This window comes from Zootoca vivipara, chromosome 9, assembly GCF_963506605.1.
Source record: "Zootoca vivipara chromosome 9, rZooViv1.1, whole genome shotgun sequence".
Lineage (NCBI taxonomy): Eukaryota > Metazoa > Chordata > Lepidosauria > Squamata > Lacertidae > Zootoca > Zootoca vivipara.
The window spans coordinates 67,555,340-67,581,457 of NC_083284.1; the positions used below are offsets into that span (position 1 = coordinate 67,555,340).

The window sequence follows — 26,118 nt, forward strand, 5'->3', positions numbered from 1 at the left end:
CCAAATGTTTTGGACTACAATTCCCATCATCCCTGACCACTGGTCCTGTTAGCTAGGGATCATGGGAGTTGTAGGCCAAAACATCTGGAGGGCCGCAGTTTGGGGATGCCTGGTATACTCCATGGGTAGGCAAACTAAGGCCCAGGGGCCGGATTCGGCCCAATCTCCTTCTAAATCCAGCACACGGACGGTCCGGGAATCACCCGTGTTTTTACATGAGTAGAATGTGTCCTTTTATTTAAAATGCATCTCTGGGTTATTCGTGGGGCCTTCCTGGTGTTTTTACATGAGTAGAATGTGTGCTTTTATTTAAAATGCATCTCTGGGTTATTTGTGGGGCATAGGATTTTTTTTTCCCTTTTCTTTTCAAAATACAGTCTGGCCCCCCACAAGGTCTGAGGGACAGTGGATCGGCCCCCTGCTGAAAAGGTTTGCTGACCCCTGGTATAATCTCAACCAGCCGCCACCTGCCTACCATCTTACTTACACACAGTCCAAGGGGTGGCACCTTCCTCCCCTTGGAGAATTCAACAGGGAGGAGAATGAAGACACAACTAGAAGTTGGCTTCCCGTGCCTGTCATTGACTTCCTGCCTTCTGTCTGACCAGTTCCAATAATCACCAGCCACCACAGGATATGAGTAATGCACAGAGTTGTATTGAAAGTAGTGGACATGCCCTAGGGGTAAATAATGGAATGATATACCTGTAAAATAGAAATTTTTATTAGTTGTATTTTAAAAGCTTTTTTCTGTTTATTTATGGAAGATGCTAGAGTTTTTGAGTAATGCATTCTATGAAAATGAATGATGCAGAAGTTTTGAAAACTGTAATTTTGTAAAAATTTCTATCCTGTCCTTTGCCCTAAAGAAGCCCAGGATGGCAAACAGCAAAACACTGCATTTAAAAAAATAATAAAACAATTAAAAACTCAAATTTTGCCACCGCTAATAATGTCACACCAGCAATGAACAGTGTATTTTAGTAATCAGTAAACAGGAATATTGCTAAATTCCTCCTGAATGTCAATAATGAGTGAGGAATATTAATACTGAGATCAACAGACACATCACCACCAGGGATGACATGCCATAAAGATGGAACCACTACGAAAAATCATGATTCGGTAATTCTTACATATATCATGCATTTATATGACTTAAATGAGATTTCATGCTAAGAAGTTTAACTTGTTGTACCTATAAGATATGTCAACTTTTATCTCTTTCTTTAGCCTTGTGTTCAGTCGTGGCAGTAGCAGGATTAAAGGCAATACAGCATAATGAAAATAAATTTGTGTGTGATTGAGTTGAGTTGTGTTGTAGGATGGCGCCCTCTTGTGATACATAGAAGTATTCAACACACACTGCAGGCAGCATTGCTGAACGGCATCATGAAGCAAAAATATTTCCTGTTTGAAAACAAATATATTTACATCACTAAATTCTGAGCACATTAATTCCACGTGATATGTTGTCAAATTATGATCGGGCCACAGATCTTCAAATTCTAAAAAAAAACAACAACACTGATCCCGTGCAAGGGATATACTCAAAACTACAAGAAAACAAGATTAGGACAACTTTAAAACTCAATTTTAATTTCCAGTCGTTAAAAATATAGCAATACAGGGAGGGGATGCACAAAACTAATAATTAAGAGGGGGAATGGAAAACCTTAGCATCATGGGTGTAGCCAAGAGGGGTAGCTGCCCCTCCCTAAATCAATAAAAATCAATACAGTAAAACTAACTGAGGTTCTACTCCAACAAAAGCCTACCCCCCCCCCAAATAAAAATCATGACTATGCCAATGCTTAGCATCCTTTAAGGATTCTGTCCACATGACCACTACACCCTGGGCACTTTTTGCTCATTTTGACGATCTTTTCAGACTAACGACTGAAAGCTCCTTGACAAAGTTTTCATTCAAATACACTCAAAACAAGACTTGGCGGCACCTTTTGTCTGCAGTACTTCCATCTGTTCTCTGTCCAGCCCCCTTCTTTAAAATGTTTGGCCTGAGAAGGAGACCTGTGAAATCTGAAAGGTTGCTCACTGTTGGTAACTTTGCCCAGCCCTGGACAAGATATAAAGCGATCAACAAATGCAATAAATTGCTGTGAACAGCCGTGAAATCTACTGATGAAGGGTTTAATAAATGAAATAAATAATAATAGTATTGCTACGGGAGTTTCTCTGCACCAAGGCTAAGGGAACCAGTAGGAGGGACCCACTGGCCCTCCAGATGTTGTCAAGAGACTCCAAGGATGAAGATACTATATTGTGGTCCAACATCTGTAGAGCGCCATCACTGACCTAACTGCGCGTGCGCAGAACGAAAGCCGCGTTCTGTGGAGCGGCGCCGTTCGGAAAGCGGGAGGCGAATCCCTTCCCCCTTCGTCCTCCTCTCCGATAGGGGGCGCCAGTCGCTCACGTTCTTGTAACGTCGACAGCGCCCCTCTGTCTCACTGCCCCTGACCGACGAAAGCGTCGCGCGCCCCGCGCGCATGCGCCCAGAAACCCAGCCCCCTCCCTCTCGCTCTACCGAGCGCCCGCCTCTTCATTCCCTCGCTTTCCTCCGCCATGAATTCGGAGAACTTCCTGGCCAGCGAGAGGCTCGTGAACGCGGCCTACGTGCGGCAGGGGTCGCAGGGGCGACGCGCGCACGAGCTCCGCTTGCGGGCCTTACTGGAGCAGGTAAAAAGCCGGGCCGTCGGGAAGTTGCTCGTCTTTTCTCCCCGCCACCCAGGGAAAGCGTGAGGTGGGGGCGTGGCCTCGTATCCGGAGGCTCCGCCCTCCCGCCAGCCTGCTTTTCAGGGCACGCCCCCCTGGAGGTGTCATTCTCCTCATGGAACAGGCATAGGCAAACTCTGCCCTCCAGATGTTTTGGGACTACAACTCCCATCATCCCTGACCACTGGTCCTGTTAGCTAGGGATGATGGGAGTTGTAGTCCCAAAACATCTGGAGGGCAGAGTTTGCCTATGCCTGTCATGGAACATAGAAGGTAGGGAGCTGCCTAACAACAAAAAGCAAGGTTCTAGTCCTCATGGTCTGAATAAAAGGCTAATTTAAGGAGGAATGTAGTTGCCTGATACTATCTGACTTTTAGGAGACATCTGAAGGCAACCCTGTTTAGGGAAGTTTTTAATGTTTGATGTTTTATCATGTTTTTAATATTCTGCCGGGAGCTGCCCAGAGTGGTTGGGGAAACCCAGCCAGATGGGCAGGGTAAAAATAATAAAATATTATTATTACTGAGTCATTTAGTCCATCTAGCCCAGTATTGTCCACACTAGCTAGCAGCAGCTCTCCAGGGTTTAGACTCAACCTGGAGGTGCCATCAGGGACTCAACATGGCAAGACAGGCATTCTGCCACTGAGCTACGGCTCTTAGGCAGCCCTGGGCACAAAAGGACACCCCACCCCAGCTGTTCCATTTCAGAGCGTGGTTGCGGTGGGAGCGCCTCTGATTCAGTGGTGTAAAACTCTGGAGGCCAAAGGTGTAAAACTCTGGAGGTTGGAAGCTTCCCGCTGGTGCCTTGGCATAGTTTTAGGTACTGGCAGCCTTTGTCTCTTGGCAGTTAAGGGCAATTTACTCTGCCACACCTCCATCCAACACACTTTTGAAGTGTGTGACCCCACCCCCTCAAAAAAGAACCCCAGGAACTGTAGTTTTTTAAGGGTTCGGGATCTTGTAGCTCTGTGAGTGGGCAGCTATAGTGGGCAGCTATAGTTTCTCAAGGCTCTTTGGGGGAAGTCATGTGCTTTAAATGCTTGTTGGGTGCTCTTTAAATGTATGGTATGGATCTGATAATTGTCTACTCATAGAAGAAGCACACTACGAACAGTGAGGAGTTTTGTATCGTGTGTATTTTTTGATTTTCCATACCTAGCAAGACCCATCAAGATGCATAGGAGGAAAGGCAGGAAGTAATAATGCCTTATTTTTGGCAGAATTGTCAGAAACCTTTGTTCTGACTTGTTAGTTACCTCTGTTAGGTTTGGCCAGCTTAATATGTAACCTAATACTATTGAGTAAGCATTCATAGAAAGTCCCACTGAATTTGCTTGCTTATTCCCTACATACCTAAGACACTTTAATGAAGAAAATAACCTTGGATAATTTGCACAATCCTCAAAATAATGTGTGATCTCCATATGCACACTTAATTGTGAACATAGCTGGAGATAGCGTTAAGTTCATCCTTGTGTTTCTGGATTAGGTTTCCCTGTTAGCTTTGAAATTCAAGCAAAAGTGGTAGCTATATATTGGAAATGGTGCCTCAGTTCAGACAGTTTTTCACTATTTTCTAAACAAACTGTGGTTAAAATGAGCCATTATAACTGTGGTTATAATGAGCCATAGAAGGGAGTTCGAAATTTGCATTTGAGAGAGGGAAAGGATGTGTGTAAACCTGCTGCATGTTCACCTCCAAACTATGGGTACAGCACCTCAAATGAGCCAGTGTTGCAATCCTGCAAGGCAAATAGTGTGAGTTTGAACACCTTGATATTTTTCTGCATGAAACTAAATGACATTGGTGGGTTTAAAAATAAGTTTCTTTGCAGTACTTTGCAATAATAGGGAACTTTTCAATTAAAAACATGTTGTTGTTTTTTCAAGTTACAGTTTCATTTTTCCTTATTCTAGTTTAGCTTATCTAAGAAAATGAAACAACAACAATGTGTGAATGTATGTACCTTAACTGTATTGCATTTAATTGTACTGTTTTCTGAAGGGCAAATGTCCTGAAGATGGATGGGATGAAAGCACTATTGAACTTTTTCTCCATGAACTGGCAATTATGGACAGCAATAATTTCCTAGGCAACTGTGGTGTGGGTGAGAGGGAAGGGAGAGTGGCATCAGCGCTAGTAGCCCGCCGGCATTACAGGTAAATATGGCTTTTTTAATGCGACAAGTGACTTATTTCTCTTTTATACTTGTTTTCCCCCCATGAAGGAATGTGCATAACTAGGTAACAACTAGACCTTATATTCCCCAAAATGAGGGCTCTGCCATTGTATTGCTATATGTTTATGGGTGCTAGATTATACTGGTAATTAAGGTTTGGGGTGTGAAAGCTAGTTTTCTTGGAGGTGATAGCTAGACACAGACCCAGCGTGTATCTAAGCCAGGGGTCGGCAAGGTTTACCGGCCATGGGCAGGATCACTCCCATGGAGATCATCCGTGGGCCGGGCCGGCGCAGCGCGACACCAGAAATCACATCTGCATGTTCACGGCGCCGGAAATCGCTTCTGTGCATGCTCAGACACCAGAACATGCCTGCGTTGGCGCCTGGACATGCGCAAACGCAATTTCCAGTATCCGCATGTGCGCAGATGCAATTTCCAGCGCCACTTGGCGAGCCTCCATGCCGTGCTGTGACAGTTTAGCGCAGTGCGCAGGGGACTCGCCGAGCAAGCAGCTCAGTTTGGGGGCAGCTTGTGGGCTGGTAAAACGGTCTTCGTGGGTCGCATCCGGTCCATGGGCCGACCCCTGATCTAAGCCATGCACTAGACCTTGTTAAGCCAAGTATAAAAGCTAACTCAAATAATTTCCTTTTGAGGTGTTAGCCTAGGGATGAACCATTTAGGCAACACAAAGGATCGAAAGCATATCTCACTTGGAAATGAGTGGGTTTCCTTCCTTCCTCAAAGAAGTTTAGTTTAAAAGACAATGCTGGTGTTTTAGGAAAGGTTACAGTTTAGAATGGCAGTTGGGAGTTAAGCAACAGAGTTACTCGGCAGTGGGCTGGAGAGAGAGTCAGAAAGCAGGATGCCCATGTCTTAATCCAACACAGACTATGGAGAAGCCATAACCTCTTGCATTGCAATGCTGGAGATTCCTCTATGGTAGTCTTACGTTGTAAATATGTGCTTGGAAATTAAACAAAGGGTCTGCTGGTTTCTCTTTAAGGTTTCCAGACTCAAAAGAGAGCAGGGCAATTAAAGGCAAAGAAGTCCTGTCCTCTATTGAGTCTGGCAACCCTAACTGTATACCTGTTCTCTATTATCCTAAACAATAAGAGTGGGTTCATGGTTCCTGAAAAGAGAGACCATAATTACAGACAGGTCCTTTTCTCAGATGTTGTGTTCCTAATGCAAGTAGATTGCTTGTAAGAGCAGGATTTTATATCTTTTCGAACATATGAACCCCTGCTTGGTATGCTAAAAATGTGAAAATAATTTCTTTGCTGCTATGTTAACAAATATTAGCATAGTGAAATTGAATTTTTGGATGAAGAAATAAATGATGTATTCTTCTCTTCCACTTCAGCTTAATTAGTTTTACAGTGGAACATTTACCCTTCACCAGCACACTAATCAGAATTTCTTCTATCCCATATATTAGAACAAAAACATATTAAACATCAGTTACATGTATATATTGAATTATGGGAGTCGCATTTTTAAATGACCCTTATGACAGATTAATTGCGGCTAACATGAACAAAAGCCCATTAAAATTGATTTTATTCAAATGAAGCACAGCTTATGGGCAAACTCAGCTTTTAAGGGCCTAAAGTCCCAGGTCATCTGGCACTTGATTGAGCTGTTGTATAATTTACAGCCAACACATTTTTAAATATAAGCTTACTTTGCTGCTCCAAACAGTATGCATTTGTTGTTCCAGCTGTCATATCAGTAAAGTAAGAATTATAATTCTTACAGTGTTGGAATAATTGTAAGTGATAGAATGACCAAAGAGCTCCATGTTTTTTAGCATGGCCACTCCTTATATGTGGTTGCCCTCACCTAAGTCTTCTGTGTGTGTTAGAGAACTGGGGAAAATGGGACCAATAGGTCTCCTTTCCTGCTTGGCTTTGCAGAAGGCAGAATCAATGCAGAGACCTATTTTGCTTCTGTCCCCTTTGCAAGGAACCTCCCTGTGAAATGGAACGACACATCCTCTGAATTCAGGTCCTCTGGCATGCACAGAGGACTTTGACAGAGCTCGGGGTCTTGTTTTACCTTGCACAGCTGCTTAAGGAAGGCAAACATTGGGTTGAGGGACTTGTAATGTTTGGAATGTATTGAGGAACCATCAACTGCAAGAGTATCCTGTAGGAGCGGGAGACAGGGAACCTAGACAGTTTGTTTCATTCTGTGTCATGTAACCATGGAAGAGATATTGGCCACAGATCATGGTTAAGACCAGGCACCCCCAAACTTTGGCCCTCCAGATGTTTTGGACCACAATTCCCATCTTCCCCGTCCACTGGTCCTGTTAGCTAGGGATCATGGGAGTTGTAGGCCAAAACATCTGGAGGGCCACAGTTTGGGGGTGCCTGGTTAAGACAAAGAGACCTTAATCATGAACCTTGGCTCAGCTGGCATGGCACTCTGTGCTAAAAGGACCGCCAAGTAGCAAAGTGAATGCAAACTCCTCTACTGGAGTCAGCATGTTCACGTGGTGCAGGTAAACCAGAGTTTAGCATACCATGATAATGCAAACCAGGTCACTGGGGCCTTCCAGGAGCTCAGCATATCCTATCGTGTTTGCAGTCCAGGGCAGGCAGCAGAACTGGCTAAATTGCCAAGCTGCCATAGACAGCTGTTGGCTGCCTTCGAGTTGGTGGGTCGCAAGTTATGTAGGTCTAAATAACGGTAGATACAATAACTGAATTTACAGTAAGTCACATATTTTGAGGGTTAATGCCAGCACAATTCATGAAGTTGGTTCTAACTAAGTCATGGTGCAAGACTCTTTATCTGAGTATCGGTATTTTTATGTTAAAAGTTGCATTTCCCTCCCAACCTTCTGTTTCGTTTCCAGGTTGATCCATGGGATTGGAAGGTCAGGCGATATTTCTGCTGTTCAGCCAAAAGCTGCAGGCTCCAGTCTCTTGAACAAACTTACTAATTCAATTGCCTTGGATATTATAAAACTTGCCGGTAAGTGCGGAGCTAAGTGCATGTGTTCGCTTACAGGCACTTGCAATATTTTAAGAGCATTTGTTTTTCACATCTGATTTTTGTCTTTTACCTGCAGGTGTCAGGACTGCAAGTAGCTGTTTTGTGGTCCCCATGGCAACTGGCATGAGCCTAACATTATGCTTCCTAACCCTGCGGCACAAGAGACCAAAGGCAAAATACATTATCTGGCCCCGTATAGACCAGAAATCCTGTTTCAAGTCAATGATCACTGCAGGTAAAAGGGTTTGGGTGGAGCGCTGAGGATTCTTGTTGCTTGCTTAGCACAAGCGTTGAACATGTTGTTTGATTCTTGGTAAACCTCTAGCTGTTGATGCCTTCCTGGGACTGCAATAAAAGGAGGGGGGCTTGTCAAATACCTTGCAGTACATGACTAGAGGTTTTGTTTTCATTTGTTTTTTGCATGGAAGGTCAGAAATTGTGTAGTCCTGCAATATATATAACTTACTGGAAGCCTGAAACAAGCTATGATTTTAAGTAATTCTATGCAAAATTCACTTTCCTTCCTTCTCTTCTTCTATAGTTTTCTGGCTTCCCAGTTATCTTTGAAACACACAGACTCTTTTGTCCCTGGGTCATGTGTGAGGATTTTTCTAAAGCCACACAAACCTTACACTTCTCGGCAGAAATCATACTGATTTTCAATATTCTATTGCTCACCTTCTATTTGAAGTGTGAGAATGTTTGTGAACATTCTTGTAGCATCCTAGCAGCTTGTCCAGAGGCTGATTAAGAACTTGCAGACAAACAACTGTAGTAGAGATCCACAAAATCTGCAATAGCTGCTAAGAAGGAAAATAGCCAATAAGCTCCCGAAAGGATAACTTACAAAAAGTCTGTGAATTTTTTTTGAGATTTACGGCAAGTGTGATGTAAGCTGCCTCAACACCTTTACTATATTCTGCAGCATTTCTTTTCAGAGTGTTCAACCACTGTTGACACACTTAGAATATTATGTCCATCTTCCAGGTTTTTTTTGCTGGAAGCTGGACGTTCACTCCGTCTTGCGGGACATTGTGCTAACAATATTTTAAAAGTTTAGTCTAGAGAGAGTAGCCCTGTCTGCTATATCTTACGTTTGAATGTCAGGTCTTTCTCTTAATTTTAATTTTCCGTGGGATGTTGAATGACGAGTGCTAGTGAGATAATTTCCTGGACTGATGATACAATACCAGTTTATTTATTGATATGCATAGTGATTAATACTAAAGTTTAATACTAATTTTAATAGAATAGTTGTCTCTGTAGTGAGCAATGAGAATAAAATCAAACAAAGGAGGCACACTGGGGATAGAGTGAAGATTAAATTGTTAAGATTAAATTGTAGGAGAATCTAGGATGCGCACTCATACATTGTTTTTGTTGACCGGACTAGGTTTTGAGCCTGTGGTGGTAGAAAATGTATTAGAAGGTGACGAGCTGCGTACAGACCTCAAGGCAGTGGAAGCTATAATCCAGGACCTTGAGGCTGATAATATACTCTGTGTTCATTCTACCACATCATGTTTTGCTCCAAGGGTGCCTGACAGGTAAATAAAGCAACATGTAAACTTTTGGTAGCTATAATTTATATTGACTTTGAGGGTAGTAATGATGCTACTGCCTGTGATTGACTAAGCTTCCCTAATGTCCAAGAGGGATCAGACAACGGAGAAGGGTCTCTGGCTGTCATTGGTTGAGCTTCTCATGTCCTAGAATGAGTCACCGCAGGCAGAGGTACAGGAGGCAATAGAAAAGAGAGAGACAGGATCGTGAGCAGGCTTCAAAGTAATGGAAGCAGTGTTAGGGAGATGGGGATGGGAACTAAGAAAGAAAGAATGGGAATTGTCCAGAGCTGCGAGAAGGACCAAGAAACACGCTTTATCCAGGAAGGAAAGTGGAGAGAAAGTTGGCAGAAACAAGAGGTTCACGTGGCCAGGAACTCAGGAAGGAGGAAGGTTTAAATCAGGGGTTGGCAAACTATGGCCCGGGGGCCAGATGCGGCCCCCCAGGCTCGTAGATCCGGTCCGCGGACTCTGCCACCTGCCCGGTCAGTCCCCGCGCGCTGCAGATGCCTCGCCATGCAGGGACTGACTTCCGCGACGCTGGCACGGCTTCTGGGCAGGCGGCGACACTGGCATGGCTTCGAATTCGCTGCAGGAAGCTTCCAAAGCCTCACCGCCCCCGTGCTGAGGTAAACCCAGTGTGGCCATGGACGGGGAGGCCGGCAGGCCCATGGCAGGTCTGTGGGCATCGTGATGGGCGTGTCGCAGGGCTTCAACTGGAGCTTGGTGCGCCTGCTGGCCCTGCGCCTGGTGCCTGGCTCGGCGCTGCTGGTGGTGGCGCACTTGGCGGCCGCGCTGGAACAGATGGAGGGTGAGCTGTGTGCTGCCTGCCTGGCACTCCATGTGCACCGACCTGTCCTCGGATGACAGGCCACAGCACGTGGTGCATGCTGCCTGGGAGCTCCGCGGGGACAGGCCGATGGAGCAGCTGCTGCTTATCAACAACGTCAGTGAGTGGGCGGTGCCGAGACGCGCTCCTGAGCGCGTGCAGAGTGCGTTTCTCCTCCAGGTCCAGAGGCAGCTGCGGGACCAGCTTGCAGGGTATTTATATTTTTCAAAATATAGTCCGGCCCCCCCACAAGGTCTAAGGGACTGTGGACTGTCCCCCTGATGAAAAAGTTTGCTGACCCCTGGTTTAAATGTTAACAGATGTAATTGACACAGTCTGCCAGATATTTGGTGGAGGTCTATGATTGAGATATGTTTTATGGTCTGGTTTTAAGCTGACTGTATCCTTGCTAGAGTGAGAGTTCAACCACAAGACTAGGGGAATCTCTTTGTACAGCTCTTATGATACTATTCTAGACTACAGGTAAGGAATGTTTGAATGCTCTCTCATATTAAAGCGAAACCTCCTGCACTTAAAAAGCTAGCATTTTATAGGTAAGGTTCTGTTGCGCTGGCTTATTTGTGCAGAGAAATCTTAAATGTCAGAATAATGCAATATTTGCATATTAGTCTTCAACAATTCATGGAAAGACAGGAGGGAGTTCCTGACTAGGATATGAATATTACCAGGTGGAACAAAAGTCAGACAAACGATTTTTTATCATACCTGCTTTAGATTAATGATCCTCCACAACTGTACTTTGGAGTAAAGTTATTCTTGCAAATTGCTTTTCCTGAGGGTCTCTAATTAGGATGGATATCATCTTTAGCTGTTAGAATTATTTGATAAGCAACTTCTTTAATGTCTACTGTTTCTGCTACCTCTCTGTTGATGTTCATTTGGTAAGCTTATAGGAAGTGTTGACTAACTGTGCAATCCTAATCATGTCTACTCTGAAGTAAGTAAGTTCTGTTGAATTCAGTGGGGCTCACACCTGCGTAGGTGGAGCTAGGATTGCAGCCTAAGCCATTCCATTCCAAGCAGTTAAAACAACAGTAATTAACAATATTTTTAATTCCGTAAAAACTCATTTTGTGAACTCTTCATCTGTGGCTGTCAGCAAAAAATTGTTTGAAACACATTTGAACTCCACAAAATATAACACTGTATTTTCTACTCAAAGTTGAACCATATTCCAATTTTGTGGGTAAATGATTTGGGCTTGTGGATGTGAGACAAAGAGTCGGCTGAGAAACTAATAAATTGTGATTGCGATTGCAGAGGGTAAGAAAATTTATCCTCTAAATTGGATTGTCTTTCAAGTAGTGGTGGTGGTGGTAAAAATGATCTGTGGTATAAACTGTGTAAATAACTTCCTTCATGCATGCAAATATGTATCTGCAGTTATGTAATGAGGAGCACAGGCAAGAGTTTTACAGGTTTAGTGATTTCTATTAACACATTTGAGGTGGCGCTGTGGGTTAAACCACAGAGTCTAGGGCTTGCTGATCAGAAGTTTGGCGGTTCGAATCCCTGCAACGGGGTGAGCTCCCGTTGCTCGGTCCCAGCTCCTGCCCACCTAGCAGTTCGAAAGCACGTCAAAATGCAAGTAGATAAATAGGGACCGCTCCGGCGGGAAGGTAAACGGTGTTTCCGTGCGTTGCTCTGGTTCGCCAGAAGCGGCTTTGTCATGTTGGCCACATGACCCGGAAGCTGTCTGCAGACAAACGCTGGCTCCCTCGGCCTATAGAGCGAGATGAGCGCCGCAACCCCAGAGTCGGACACGACTGGACCTGATGGTCAGGGGCCCCTTTACCCTTTACCTTTATTAACACATTTACCACTGTCACATATTATAGCAATGGTCAAAAGCTTCTCCTAGCGTAAGGTAGTCTTCCTCTCTATTTTTTAGACCTTTATCTTGCCTTACTTCTTCTTTTTTCTTCCTCATTTCCATAATACCTTTTTTATTTTTTCAATTCAGTTGTTTCAAAAAATGGCAGATCCATAGGATTTTGCATCCTGTGATCTTAATCCAGAGTGTTCTGCATATGATCCTTGGCCTAGCTGTATATTATGGGGTAGATAGGATAGTAGCTTTAGACTGCGTCCAAGGAACTTCCAGGGTTTCACAGAAAGCCTAGTGGAAGGGATATTCTCCAGCGAATGTATCAGTTATGACTGACAAGTTTCCCTGCAAAACAGTTTGTGTGCCAGTACCCATCTTCTCCCACAGTGCATCATAGCTGCCAAGTATCCCGTATCCGCCGGGAAAACCCCTTTTTTCTCACCGTTTCCCGGCGGTCTCCCGTTTGGCAGAGAATCCCGGCATTGTCCCTTAAATTCGATTCTTCCTGGCGGCCATTTTTCTGGTGCCGCTTTGCCCTTCTATGGGCACCAGAAAATGGCGGCGCCGGCGCCGGAAGTCGCTTCCGCGCATGACCGGAAGTTGCGTCACGCGACTTCCGGTGGTACTTCGCCCTTCTATGGGCATCAGAAAATGGCGGCGCCGGCGCCGGAAGTCACTTTTACGTGTTTCCGGTCATGCGCGGAAGCGACTTCCAGCGCTGGCGCCGCCATTTTCTGGTGCCCATAGAAGGGCGAAGCGCCACCGGAAGTTGCGTCACGCAACGTCCGGTCGTGCGCGCGCTGCCGATCCCGGATCTTTACGATCCGGACTTGGCAGCTATGCAGTGCATGGGTGTGTGGGTGTCTGGTATGTCCAAAATTTCATGGCAGGGAAGCTAGGAAAGTATTTGCTAAAGGCAAAAAGTTTGAAAATGTAGGGGAAAGATGATAAAGATCAACTGAAACAGCAACCCCACCCCCCAAGCATTGAACTGTTGGATTGTGACCTCAGTGTCAAGTACTAGTTGGAATTTGCAGTCCTCCTCTAGAAGTCTTTGCATTTAGAAATATAAGGTAAAGGTACCCCTGACCTTTAGGTCCAGTTGCAGATGAGTCTGGGGTTGCACGCTCATCTCGCTCTATAGGCCGAGGGAGCCGGCTTTTGTCCGCAGACAGCTTCTGGGTCATGTGGCCAGCATGACTAAGCTGCTTCTGGCGAACCAGAGCAGCGCACGGAAACGCTGTTAACCTTCCCGCCAGAGCGGTACCTATTTATCTACTTGCACTTTGACATGGTTTCGAACTGCTAGGTGGGCAGGAGCTGGGACCCAGCAACGGGATTTCACCCTGTCGCGGGGATTCGAACCGCCGACCTTCCGATCGGCAAGCCCTAGGCTCTGTAGTTTAACCCATAGCGCTACCCATGTCCTATTTAGAAATATAGTCAAATATAAAAGTTGAACTTCTGAGTAAGAATCTTTTTTTTCTTTTACTGTAAATTAGTTTCGGCTAGACTGAATTGGTTTTTTAAATATATTGTTGACTTATTGATTTAATATACATTTGTACAAGTATGTGGTAAAAGGATATAAAGGTAAAGGTAAAGGGGCCCCTGACCATCAGGTCCAGTCGTGTCCAACTCTGGGTTTGCGGTCTAATAATTCTGTCTTTGTGCCGTGAATGTTGTCTAAACTGAGTTGGAATTTTTTTTCTAAATTGAACCAGGGATGTGAAAATAAAAATAACCTAATCTCAGGCCATTGCAATTTGCCGTTCATTTCTCTGCTGCCAGTACATTGTTGTGCGCTGTCTCATTCCTGAAACTATGAATTTAAAATATTCAATGGCATTTGAAGGGCCTTTTTTTAATTAAAGGGCTGCTGTCAACCCCTGAAGGTCACACATTTATCTTTTCAACAGGATTGCCCCCATTGCTGCAACCTTAGAAAATATATTTCAACTTTGCTATAACTTTTTGTCTAGGTATCAGATGAAATGACATTTCCTTTTATAACTTTTATGTGGTCATTTCTTCCAGCACTATTCCTTTGCATGCAAAGACTATTTAAACCCCCATGTTAGGGACCCCTGCCCGAGGAAAGTGCAGGCATAATTGTATTACTTCCTCCAAAGTTTCAGACTTCATAGAATTATTTCTCGGGAGCACCTATCTCCTCGCTCACTTGTTCTACCCTTAGACTGCAATCCTATACAGTATTCACTTACTTAGGAGTAAGCCCCATTGAACTCTTCCTTCTCAGTAAGCATGTATAAGATCACACAATTACAATGCAAACCATCTTTTCCAAACACTTGTGAGATAGCAATGCAATGGCATACATACATATGAAATACCCACAATGGCTTTTAAAACACTGTGTTGTAACTGAGCAAATGCTTTCCCCATGACCTTTGCTAGGACCACCATGAATCAAATTGTTTCGAGGGCTGGATTTGACTCAGGATTGCTAGCCCTGTTTGTAAACCGTCAAATGGGCCTGTGCATTATGTATGCAACAGGCTTAGGAAAGGCAGAGAGGAAGAGAGGTGCCTTTCTTAAAAACATTGCTGTAGTGTAGCTCTTATGTGGTACATTCCAGCTCAGTCCCTGAGATCATCTGGCAAAGCAATGTTTCAGAACCTCAGCTGGCTTCATTTGGAAGTTGGGCATTTAGTGTTGCTACTTGCTGGTCCCACATTGTGCAATTCTATTTTAGAAGAGACTCAGCTGTCATTCTCACTGCTAATTTCCAGGCGGCTTTTGAAGACGTTTTTTATGCCAGCACGCCTGTTCAGTTTTTAAAACGTTTTCAATACGAGCCACTCATTTCTATGCTTATTTTCTATTGTTTTGATAGTACTTTATGTTTCATTGTGCTTGCAAATATTGTTTAACGCCACCTTGGCTCTTGTATGGGTGGCGGCTGTCTATAAATATTTTTATAAACAAAGGAGGTGCCTATCTATATAAAATAAAGCACACAGCAGATGGTTTTAAAACATCCTTTTCCTCCTGCATTTCACTTTAAATATGTTTGAGAGTCGCCCTTTGAATCTCTTCGAACTCTGGCATCTCTGCAACCTTGCTGTTCAGAGCTCCTGCAACCAAGAGCAAAAGTAATTGAGGTTCGTGCAAGGAGGGCATCCTAGTCTATAACATCAGACTTAACGATTGCTGCCTGAACTCCCAGACCATTAAATGTCAAGGAAGGCGGTGGTTCAGTTGCTATGCAGCCGCCTACCTTGCATTGGCTTCTGAAGCAGGGCGTGCTTAGTAAATGGGCTGTAACATTTTTTAAAACTATAATATTTGGAATGTTTTGACTTGGGGTTGACACTGGTTTGTAGGCAAGCACTGATCACCCCACACTTTGGGAAAAGGAGGAGGGAGCAGGCATGTGAACCTGCAGCTTGTGTCTGCTTCTTGTTAAACTGCCACCATACTGCAGTTTGGCATTGTGTCTGAACATTACTGGGCTACAATGAGCTTCATAGCTGCACGAGGATTTGACCCCAAGCCTCTCTGATACATGTTCAACATGCTATCTACTGCACCAGTATTTCCCAGGCTTATAATAATCATGTATCCCTTTTGAGACTTTAGTCTTACCGGTGTACCTCTTTTGCGGCAAAGATAATTTGGGGGATAGTTTTCATAATACTATTTTTTCTCTGATAGTGTGTGGCTGTGTGCTGTGTACCCTTTGGAACCCTTTCTCCTATCCCCCCCCCCACTGGTACTTTAAATAATAAGCTGACTTTTGCAGTTCAGACTTTGTAACTCCTCCACTTGCTTCACTACAGTAGTAAAGACCTGCTACAGAACAGAGTGAATTTTGGATTAGTCGCTTGTGCACATAGATTACCAGCTCATTTAAACTAAGGCTGCAGGAAGAGAATGATAATTTTAATTGCTGCCAAATTAGCTGGGATTGGATTTATAGCTCAGGGGCGAGCGGCGCAATTTTTCATCTCTTGGGCCAGGGTGGATTAAAAATGGATGATTTTATATAAATGGATTTTTGAATAAATGAAATTATATCAAGTGCTCCCTAAAATAACTTGGTTTTAAGTTGTATCTGAGTTAGAAAAAAGCCATTAGAATCTACATTTATATTCTCTTAAAACCAAATTCGTTATCCCCCTGCTAAATACAGTGCATTGAACCTAAGCCTGATTTCCTATGTAAAAGAATGAATGAGAAGCAAAAAAAAAGTGTCATGAAGTTGAGCATTACACAGATGGCACAATAGGTTATGAATCGTATTAATTATTGTGCAAATTGTACATATGTAGGCAGTCCAGTAGGCAGGATGTTATGGAGGTACACTGTTCTTGGTAGCACTGCAGCTGTACAGTGACTCAGACAAAACAATTGGGACATCAGTTTTCTTTCCTTCTCCTGTGTGCTCCCCACACTGATTTTGAGGGGTCCCAGGGGGCTGGAGGGGTCAGGTGAAGAAGCACCAATGGAACTGCATACGTAATTGGATATGGCCCTTAATTTCACAGCTGTTCCCGTAACTAGACCTAGATTCTGTAGTATAAAAGACATGGGAGCTGCATCCTAAGATCTTTGGGTACTGTTCAGGTATTTTAGCTGTTCTAGCATTCAATTAGTAGGCATACTTTCCCCCTGCCCCCGAAAATGCCCTAATTAGAAAGTTGAATTTTTTTTGTTTAAATCATTTCAATATGTCCTGAACTTTTAAATTTTCACAACAGACTTTATATCAGGCATAGGCAAACTCGGCCCTCCAAATGTTTTGGCACTACAACTCCCATCATCCCTAGCTAACAGGACCAGTGGTCAGGGATGGTGGGAGTTGTAGTCCCAAAACATCTGGAGGGCTGAGTTTGCCTATGCCTGCTTTATATGTTTGGTCCCCATTGAGGTCGAAATCTAGATGGATGGGAAGGTTGTGATTTGAAAAGAAAAAAAGAAATGGAATGCCGCTAAATAATTACAACTATCTTTTTCCACTACAGTGGTATCTTGGTTGTTGAATGGCTTGGCTCCCGAGCAAATCAGCTCCCAAACGCCGCAAACCCAGAAGTGAGTGTTCCAGTTTGTGAACGAACTCCTGCACTCAATCGGAAGCCGCGCCTTGGTTTTTGAATGGTTCCGGGAGTCGAATGGACTCCCGGAACAGATTAAGTTCGTCAGCGAAGGTACCACTGTATTGGACCGTAAAATAACTGAATTCTTAGTCCAAATACTGATTAGAAAAATAGATAAGACTGCAACTTTAGCTAACATCTAAATAACTCTTGAACTAATACCATAGTCTCAGCGCTTTGGTCTCAAACAGCGTGAAACTTAGGAAGTTGCAAAAGCATTTGGTGGTATGCTCATCTGTTCAAAGTCAACCCCAAATATGTCATCGGGTTTCCATAATCCCCTTGCGGCTATTTGAACTGTGGTCAAAGTTTCTATCCCATCTTAAGCAGTAGGAGCTCTGCTTTGTTTCCCTTACGTTTCCTTTTAATTCATTTCAGTCTTTCCTCCCAGGTCCCTTCTATTACTTTTCTGTCCTTGATTGTGTTTGCCCAAATTTCAATTTTATATTTGCAGATTGGAAGAATTGGCTGAGATTTGTGCAAGATACGACATCCCCCACATTGTCAATAATGCATATGGAGTCCAGTCCTCCAAATGTATGCATCTCATTCAGCAGGTAAGGGGCATTTACCTCTTATCTTGGACGTTGTGTCTCTAGATTAACCAGAGTTTCACACCAGACTTTGAAACTTGGCGCTTTCTAGCTGGCAATGTTGTGTTTCCCTCTGTTATTTATCTATACTCTCTTACTAGTCACAAATTTTCCTGAGAGAATGGGAGTGGAAGGAGCAGGGACAATAGCTGCTAAAGAGAGAGAAGATAAACCTAGAATGTGGAATGGTCATTCCGTGATCCACACCAGTTTTCTCATTCTTCAGAATTCTGAAGTGTCAGAGCCTGACTTGTGTGAGGAGAGTAAAAGGCTCTTGACCTGGATGGGTTAATAGTGCTCAACAGAAAAGGAGCTGTCATGGTACTTAAAAGCGAATGGGGAAATTAAATTAAATCAAGCACACAGCTTTGGGAGAATATGCTATGCAGTGACTAGATAGCGCAGTGGCTAATGAAATGAGTTGTGAGCCAGGAAATACCTGATGCAAGTTATGGAGTCTGAACTTTTAAAACGCTGCATTTGGAAAAATGTGATTCTTGTCCTGTGGCCAATAAAGGCATATGGCAAAACAAGGGATGCATCAAGATATTTGGAGTGGAGAATTCACCTTGGTGTGGGGTCTGTTTCCCTGTATCCCTTATGTCACAGCACCCACAGACTTGCTTTAGCAAGGAATCCTAGGAAAGCTGCAACCTCTCTTTCTCTTACCTTTTTTTTTTTGCAAAATTTAAATACTGCTTGATTGTAAGGAAACCTTGATAAGTGGTTTACAAAAATATGAAATAAAATGTTAACATTTCAATAAAAAAGTTACATAAAAAGTATTCAAACAGTGCCCATTCCACAGAGTTAGTCCAAGGAGGATGCCATAGTCTTGAAGGCCACAGAGAGACCAAGAAGCAGGAGCAAAATCACACTCAGTTCCACCCCACTCTCTGTAAAGGTCATCCATTAGGATGACTAAGGTTGACTAAGTCCCATGACCAGGCCTGAACCCAGTTTGGAATGGATCTAAATAATCAGTGTCACCCAAGAATGCTTGCAGCTGCTCCTATCCCCCAGCCTTTTCCATGGCCTTCCCCAAGTAAAGGAGTATTTGCAGTTTGTTGTTGTTGTTGTTGTTTAGTCGTTTAGTCGTGTCCGACTCTTCGTGACCCCATGGAGCTGGTCAATAGTTAATCCACTCCAAGGGGTACAGGGCTGGTTTATTTAGGAGAGGCTGTGCTACCATCTTCTTTCAAGGTAGCAGGTACCACACACCCTTCCACAATGAAGCTGTAAGCACCTTCTGATCCAACCCACTCTTCTAGAATTAGAAAGCCAGGGTAGACTCAGAGGACATGTAGCTGGGGATATACCTGAAAGCCCCTTGTCCACATCAACTGCTGAAACTGATCCCACAACACATCACGGACGATGGCATTGGATACTTCATCTGCAACTGTGACAACCGCAGAGCTAAGGTCACTCTGAAGTCAAGCAACTTTATCCTCAAAGTGTGCAGCCACTTGGACACAGCAGGTCCTCAAATGCTCTAACAGCCCCACGGTGGAAGTAAGTAACCTATAAGGTAAAGGTAAAGGGACCCCTGACAGTTAAGTCCACTCACGAACGACTCTGGAGTTGTGGCGCTCATCTCACTTTATAGGCCGAGAGAGCCGGTGTTTGTCCGCTCCGCAGACAGTTTTTCTGGGTCAAGCGGCCAGCATGACTTAAGTCGCTTCTGGCGCAACGGAATACCGACAACAGAGCAGCGCATGGAAACGCCGTTTAGCTTCCCGTCGGAGCGGTACCTATTAATCTACTTGCACTTTTTGGCGTGCTTTTGAACTGCTAGGTTGGCAGGAGCAGGGACTGAGCAACGGGAGCTCACCCTGTCGTGGGGATTCGAGCCGCCGACCTTTTGATTGGCAAGCCCACGGCTCAGTGGTTTAGACCACAACACCACCTGCGTCCCTATAAGTAACCTATAGACTGTCTAAAATAACTCACCAGCCGGCTACAGTGCAGGCTGCAAAATGAGTCTTCTTTGTAGCCTACACTGCATGATTATGTGCACTAACCAGGGTTTGTTTGGCTGCAGAGCAAGTCTTGTGGCCACTTGCTTCATCCAGCTTGCTTCATAGCCCGAAGCTGCCTAGAATACCAAGGAGCCATTTCAGCTCCACAATGCCAAGGGAGTCATTGTTCAGGAGCGATTGTGTCAACCATATTTCATCTCACCATTCCATCGCAAAACCAGGGCTTCTACAGGATCACCAGCTTTCTCCACTGGATGATCCCTCCAGAACATTCAGGAACCCTCAGTTTCCTGAATCAGTCTCCTGGGGAATAGGGCATCTGAATGGGCCCCCACCCTTGCAGGGAGGAATTGCTGCTATCAGTCCAAACTTTGCACATGCACGCATGCACCTGCAATATGATGCCAGGGTATGTGAGGATAATAATATTGACATGAGAGATCTTTTGTAAAGATATATACATGTCTTAAAAGACTGAAAAGGTGCTATATAAATACTAGGTGTTTGTTGTTGTTGTTTATTAATGTGATTCCTGCATATGAATTGGCTTCCATCTTAATTTTTCTAAACCAACGGGCAGCTCAGCCCACAAATCAGTTAACCCAATACTGTATTAAGGCCATTTCGAGCTCTCGGGTATGGTTTCCCCAATTTGGGGGGCTTTTGCCACCAGTACTTCTTCATGCAAAACGACGTCACCATTTGTGAAACTTCCTTTGTTGCAAAATTTGAGCTCCTTCAAATTGTTGAGCTGCTCAGATTTGCCATTGTTGTCTCTGTGTGATTGTGCTGATGTATAGGTTATGGACACACAGCCAGAAGCAGCAGATTGAGTAAACACCTGCCCTTTAGCAGCATGTGATGGGGATGCCTGCTGAGGCAGGAGTCTTGTGCCCCTTTCCAACTGCCTATCTTGAGTATGAGTATAAATACTGTGGAACTTTTCTGCATCAGTAGTCCTTGTCTAGCCATCTGGCTAGCCAGTTTTCACAAGCTTTCTGCTTTCTTGATCTCCCCCCTTCCTCCATTTGGGAGGGTGACCCCTATGTTAAGATAGGCCAGACTTCTTGGGATTTTAGGAATGTGGCTTAGATTGTTGCCGAAATCTGTTTGTTAAGGATATTTTAATGACATACGTAGTTATGGAGTCTGAACTTTTAAAACGCTGCATTTGGGAAAATGCGATTCTTGTCCTGTGGCCAATAAAGGCATATGGCAAAACAAGGAATGCATCAAGATATTTGGAGTGGAGAATTCACCTTGGTGTGGGGTCTGTTTCCCTGTATCCTGACGAGCTGGAATGTGTCCAGAAGAGGGCAACCAAAATGGTCAAAGGCCTGGAAACGATGCCTTATGAGGAACGGCTTAGGGAGCTGGGTATGTTTAGCCTGGAGAAGAGAAGGTTAAGGGGTGATATGATAGCCATGTTCAAATATATGAAAGGATGTCATATGGAGGAAGGAGAAAGATTGTTTTCTGCTGCTCCAGAGAAGCGGACACGGAGCAATGGATTCAAACTTCAAGAAAGAAGATTCCACCTAAACATTAGAAAGAACTTCCTGACAGTAAGAGCTGTTCGGCAGTGGAATTTGCTACCAAGGAGTGTGGTGGAGTCTCCTTTGGAGGTCTTTAAGCAGAGGCTTGATAGCCATATGTCAAGAATGCTTTGATGGTGTTTCCTGCTTGGCAGGGGGTTGGACTGGATGGCCCTTGTGGTCTCTTCCAACTCTATGATTCTATGATTCTATCCCTTATGTCACAGCACCCATGACGCCTTCCTTCCCTAACTGCATTTTAGAGTTCAACATACACTGATATCAACCTACTCCAGCTGCTGGCATTAGATTCTGTTGGATGAGAAAACAAGCTAGCACCAACACACGCAGAACAAAACCAGAATTAATACCAACAAGATAAGGGTTGTGGGAATTTGCTTTGGGGTAGGCATGCACCCTCAGGGGTGGATCCTGATTTGCAAAACATGGTTTGGGGAGGGACGGTCGTATGGCGGCTGCACCATATAGAACCGAGCGGGGTGGGGGGAGTCTTGATGTGTCAGGACAGAAAATTCCAGAGATAAAGAATTATCTAATGAAAGAACTTGAAGATGAGAGACCTCTGTAGCACAGACTTGTTATTAAATTGCCTGAGGAAGGTAAGAACTGGCGCTGGGAGACCAGGTGGGGTTTGTGCCAACCCTACCTTTGTTTTCCTCAAGACTGCCCCTCAGGCCTTGAATGCCAGAAACGAGATGCGTGTAAAGACAGTAGCGTGGCAGACAATGAACAAGATATAGGCCGGACAGTCACCACTCTTCCCATCCTCACAAACATATTTTCAGAGCTGGTTGCAGCCAAATTAACATTTGTATTGTGGAAAGCTCCACTGTTACATATGAACGCTGAGATCAAAATGTGAAGAACAATTTAACTTTCTACATCACCTATAATGGAAATAATAAATCACTCCTAATGATAGCCTTGTCAAGAAAATACTGAGTAGCACAATTGGTCCATTAGTCCACTGGGTTGCACACTGCTTTCTGTTTTGCTCCTGTTTGTTTATGATTTATGTTAAGACATTCAAAGGGATCACTTTTACTTATATTTTTATATGTTTTCTGCTTAGCACAATTTATAGTAAATGTGTGGGTTCTTGGGGTGGTAGCCAACTAAGTTGTACTCAGAGTTGACCTATTAAAGTTAATATATAACTTAGTTGTGCTCATTTATCTCAGTGGATCTACTCAAAACATAGCTGAATGTCACTCTAAAGCTCAATACAGGCAGGGTGGTAGTGTTGGTAGATGGTTGACCACACCTGGGAGATGAGTGTTCAAACCTTTTTGAATAGATTTCCACTCCTTGAGGGTCAAGTTCACAGACTGGAGGTGCTGTTAGATGCAGCACTGGATGGCTCTGTGTGCAATTCTACGTACAATTCAAAGGACTGGTTTTACCCTAACCTATAAAGCCCTGTGTAGCTTGAGATCAACTCTGGAGCAATGCATCCTCTGATGCTATCTGAGATGGTCGTTGTCTTGAGTTCTCCCACCAGATGGGAAGAAGTAGGTGGGGAACAGGAGAACAGGTCCTTTTCTGTGTTGGCACCCTGCTTGTGGAGCACACACCATAGGACTGCACACTTGGTGCCTACAATGAGTTTTTGGCTCTAAGGTGGCGGTGGGGGACGACATGTTTATCTGCACAGATGTTTTAACTTAGTGTATGCTGTTCTGTTGTTTTATTCCTTGCTGATTGTAGGATCTTAGCTGGATTATTTTATTCTGCTGCTGTTCTATCTTAGCTTGTTTTCTATTCTTAAAATGCTAGCTGCCTCATAAGTCGCCTTGGTGAGGTGGGCTAGAAATATGGTAATAAATATTTCTGTTAAAAGACTCGCACTTCCTAAGCAGTTCAGCCTGAGAATGCAGATTAATTTAGAGAAGGTGATTCTCCAACTGTAAATTGAGATTATGCATTCGTGATTTTACAGAAAGGTCTCTTAGTGAACAGGAATTTTGTGGCTAAAACCTCATGGCACATTTTGGAAAATAGTAGTGTTGCAAGAGACCCATCCTGTGGTTTTAATCTTTATTGTTTGACGTGGTTTTCCAAAACAGTTTTTAACAAGGAACAAAGGAGCCCCTGTAAAGAAACCTGGGCACAATCTACCAGACACTTCTCCTGTAACAAGCTCCATTGACATGAATGGGAATTGTGCAAGAGCCTGATAAGAGACTTAGCTGCCTTTGGTTCTTTCCCTCCCTCAACTGTCACTGAGCAGGAGTCATTTTATCAGGCTACTGCGGAGGCAAGGCCACTCTCAGTGTCAGTTCGGTTCTGCTGGCGACACACTTCTTTTTGGTTCCTCCTCTCATTTCCATTCCAGCTGCGCATTCTAAAAAACTTCAAGACATTTAAGAACCAATGCCTGAGTTTCCTTTCTTTCCTCTTCCTTCCCTATCTCTTTTTCTTCTGGAGGCAGACTGTTGTTTTTTAGTGAGCTGTAAGTTGCTCTGGGAGCCTTTGCAGCTGAAGAGTAGCAGGAAGTACTGTAGCTTTAAATAAATAAGTGCTAAGAAGGACTGACAATTCAAATTTTCCTGGTAGGTTGTACTGATGGTTGGTGGCATTGACTAATACTTTGTCCATATGCCTACTGGGTTTATTTATTTCTTAATTAGCCTGCAAAAGAGAACCATAAAACAAATATAAAACAGATCAAAAACATCAGAAACAAAAAAAAAAGCAATTATCGTAGCAACAGTAAAAATACAAAAAGCAGTAGATATAAAATCAGTTAAAACTGGGTTTTTAAAAGACCAACTCCTTGTTTATCACATAGATTAAGGATCGGTCTCCTCGGTTCTCATCTTGGTTCTGTGTCTATCTTTTTAGGGAGCACGAAGAGGTCGAATTGATGCTTTTGTGCAAAGTTTGGACAAAAACTTCATGGTTCCAGTAGGTGGCGCTATCATTGCTGGCTTCAGTGACTCCTTCATACAGGAGATCAGCAAAATGTACCCAGGTATATAGTTTTTAAATGGATTTTTCTTCAGGAAACAACCCTGAAAGAAACTCAGATAGCTTATTCTCCCCAATGAGAAAAGAAATGATTTATATCTTATTTCTCTCTTCCCCACCCCCAGGAAGAGCATCCGCCTCTCCTTCATTAGATGTTCTCATTACATTGCTGACCTTGGGCACAAAGGGGTATCAACAGCTGCTAAAAGAAAGAAAGGTAATATTTCAAAATTAACTGATGGCAAATTACATCTTAAGTTGTAATAAGCATGTAACAAACATTTTTTGGAGCCTCGGCTGCAATAGGCACATGAAGCTTTCTTGTTTGGCTTGTAGCTATGTCTTTGTCTTTGTTTTGTTTTTAAATGGGCTGACAACCAAGGCTCAGTACAGTCGTACCTTGGATCCAGAACACCTTGCGAGTGAACATTTTGGCTCCTGAATGCCGCAAACCCAGAAGCGAGTGTTTGCAAACGTTTTTTGGAACCCGAACGTCAGACTGATGGGCTGCGGGAGCTTCCTGCAGCCCATTGGAAGCCTCGCCTTCGTTTCCGAACATTTAGGAAGTCGAACGGACTTCTGGAATGGATTCCGTTCAACTTCGGAGGTACCACTGGTTATGCCACATTTCTACAATGGGCTGGTATGCATGCAAAGTTCATCCATAGTTCAGCACTACATGGATGAGACTCAGTGAGGCTGAGGCCCTCCCCGCTCTCCTTGCTTTCTCCCATGTACAAACCAGGAATGCTCAAACCAGGAATCTTGACTTACAATGAACAATGGTAGCTTGCCAATCAAACCAACTTCAGATCATGGGTTATGAAAGAAACTCAAATAGCTTGTTCTCCCCAATGAGAAAAGAAATGATTTATATCTTATTTCTCTCTTCCCCACCCCCAGGAAGAACATCGGCCTCCAGCTTCTTTAGCAAACGGTTGTTTGTTCTAAACCTTGTTCACAAATAGCACTAAGCTGAGATTCTTTGAAACTAAAAGTTAACTTGGCTGAAGTCTAGGGCTGGGTGATACCTGGTTTTCAACATTGTGATATATCACCAGCTAAACGTTGTGATATACCAATATATCACGATGTCTGAAATAAGGATGGAGCTATGTAGAAGCATTGGCTGGCTTCACAGTTTTTCTCACATCATGATTTTTGCCGGCACCTGCTCTTGTGATTCGCTGCCCCCTGCAGGAGGCAGGGGAGAGCTGAGCCGGCAGAGTTAACGAGAAAATCATTGCTGGCTTCACGGTTTCCCCCGCATTGTGATTTTTGCATAGCGCGCGCACACACACATCATGATTCAGGTTATATTGCCAGGTCAAAAATTATGAAACAGAAATTATGTGGACTTTAAGCCGGTTTTGGACGATATATCGCCCTGCCCTACTGAAGTCTCCCATGAGAGCCTGATGCTTTGCTCAGGCTTGCCCATGTAGTTCTAAGCCATGGTTTAGCATTACATTCTGACCGACCTGGTGTCTTCTACCTGGTGAGTCACAAGGCTGTGGGTGCAGTGGTGGTCCCCCTCCCCCCCATTGAGCCCCTTCCATTCTATCTGGGGTTTGAATTATGGTCTTAGACTATAATAGGTTAGACTAAGAGACATACCCAAGACCGGATGTGAGGGACAGGGGATATCGCGAAGTCCCTCCCCTCCTGAGTTCAAGCCCAGCACTGACCACAGGGGAAAGCAGAGGGAGCTCTGATTCCAGTGGGGAAGCAGGAA

The 26,118-nt window shown here is 44.0% G+C and overlaps 1 protein-coding gene across 2 annotated transcripts in view; it reads left to right on the forward strand.

Annotated features, from left to right (window-relative positions):
• Window positions 1–2,533: 2,533 nt before the first annotated feature.
• Window positions 2,534–26,118, forward strand: part of SEPSECS (Sep (O-phosphoserine) tRNA:Sec (selenocysteine) tRNA synthase) — a 42,814-nt gene continuing 19,229 nt past the window's right edge. For both annotated transcript variants that reach the window (XM_035112525.2, XM_035112526.2), the window contains exons 1-8: window positions 2,534–2,697; window positions 4,742–4,896; window positions 7,783–7,901; window positions 7,999–8,157; window positions 9,316–9,469; window positions 17,737–17,839; window positions 24,258–24,387; window positions 24,509–24,600. In XM_035112525.2, coding sequence (XP_034968416.2) covers window positions 2,584–2,697; window positions 4,742–4,896; window positions 7,783–7,901; window positions 7,999–8,157; window positions 9,316–9,469; window positions 17,737–17,839; window positions 24,258–24,387; window positions 24,509–24,600 — 1,026 coding nt within the window. In that variant the 5' untranslated portion in view covers window positions 2,534–2,583. The remainder of the gene's footprint in view (window positions 2,698–4,741; window positions 4,897–7,782; window positions 7,902–7,998; window positions 8,158–9,315; window positions 9,470–17,736; window positions 17,840–24,257; window positions 24,388–24,508; window positions 24,601–26,118) is intronic.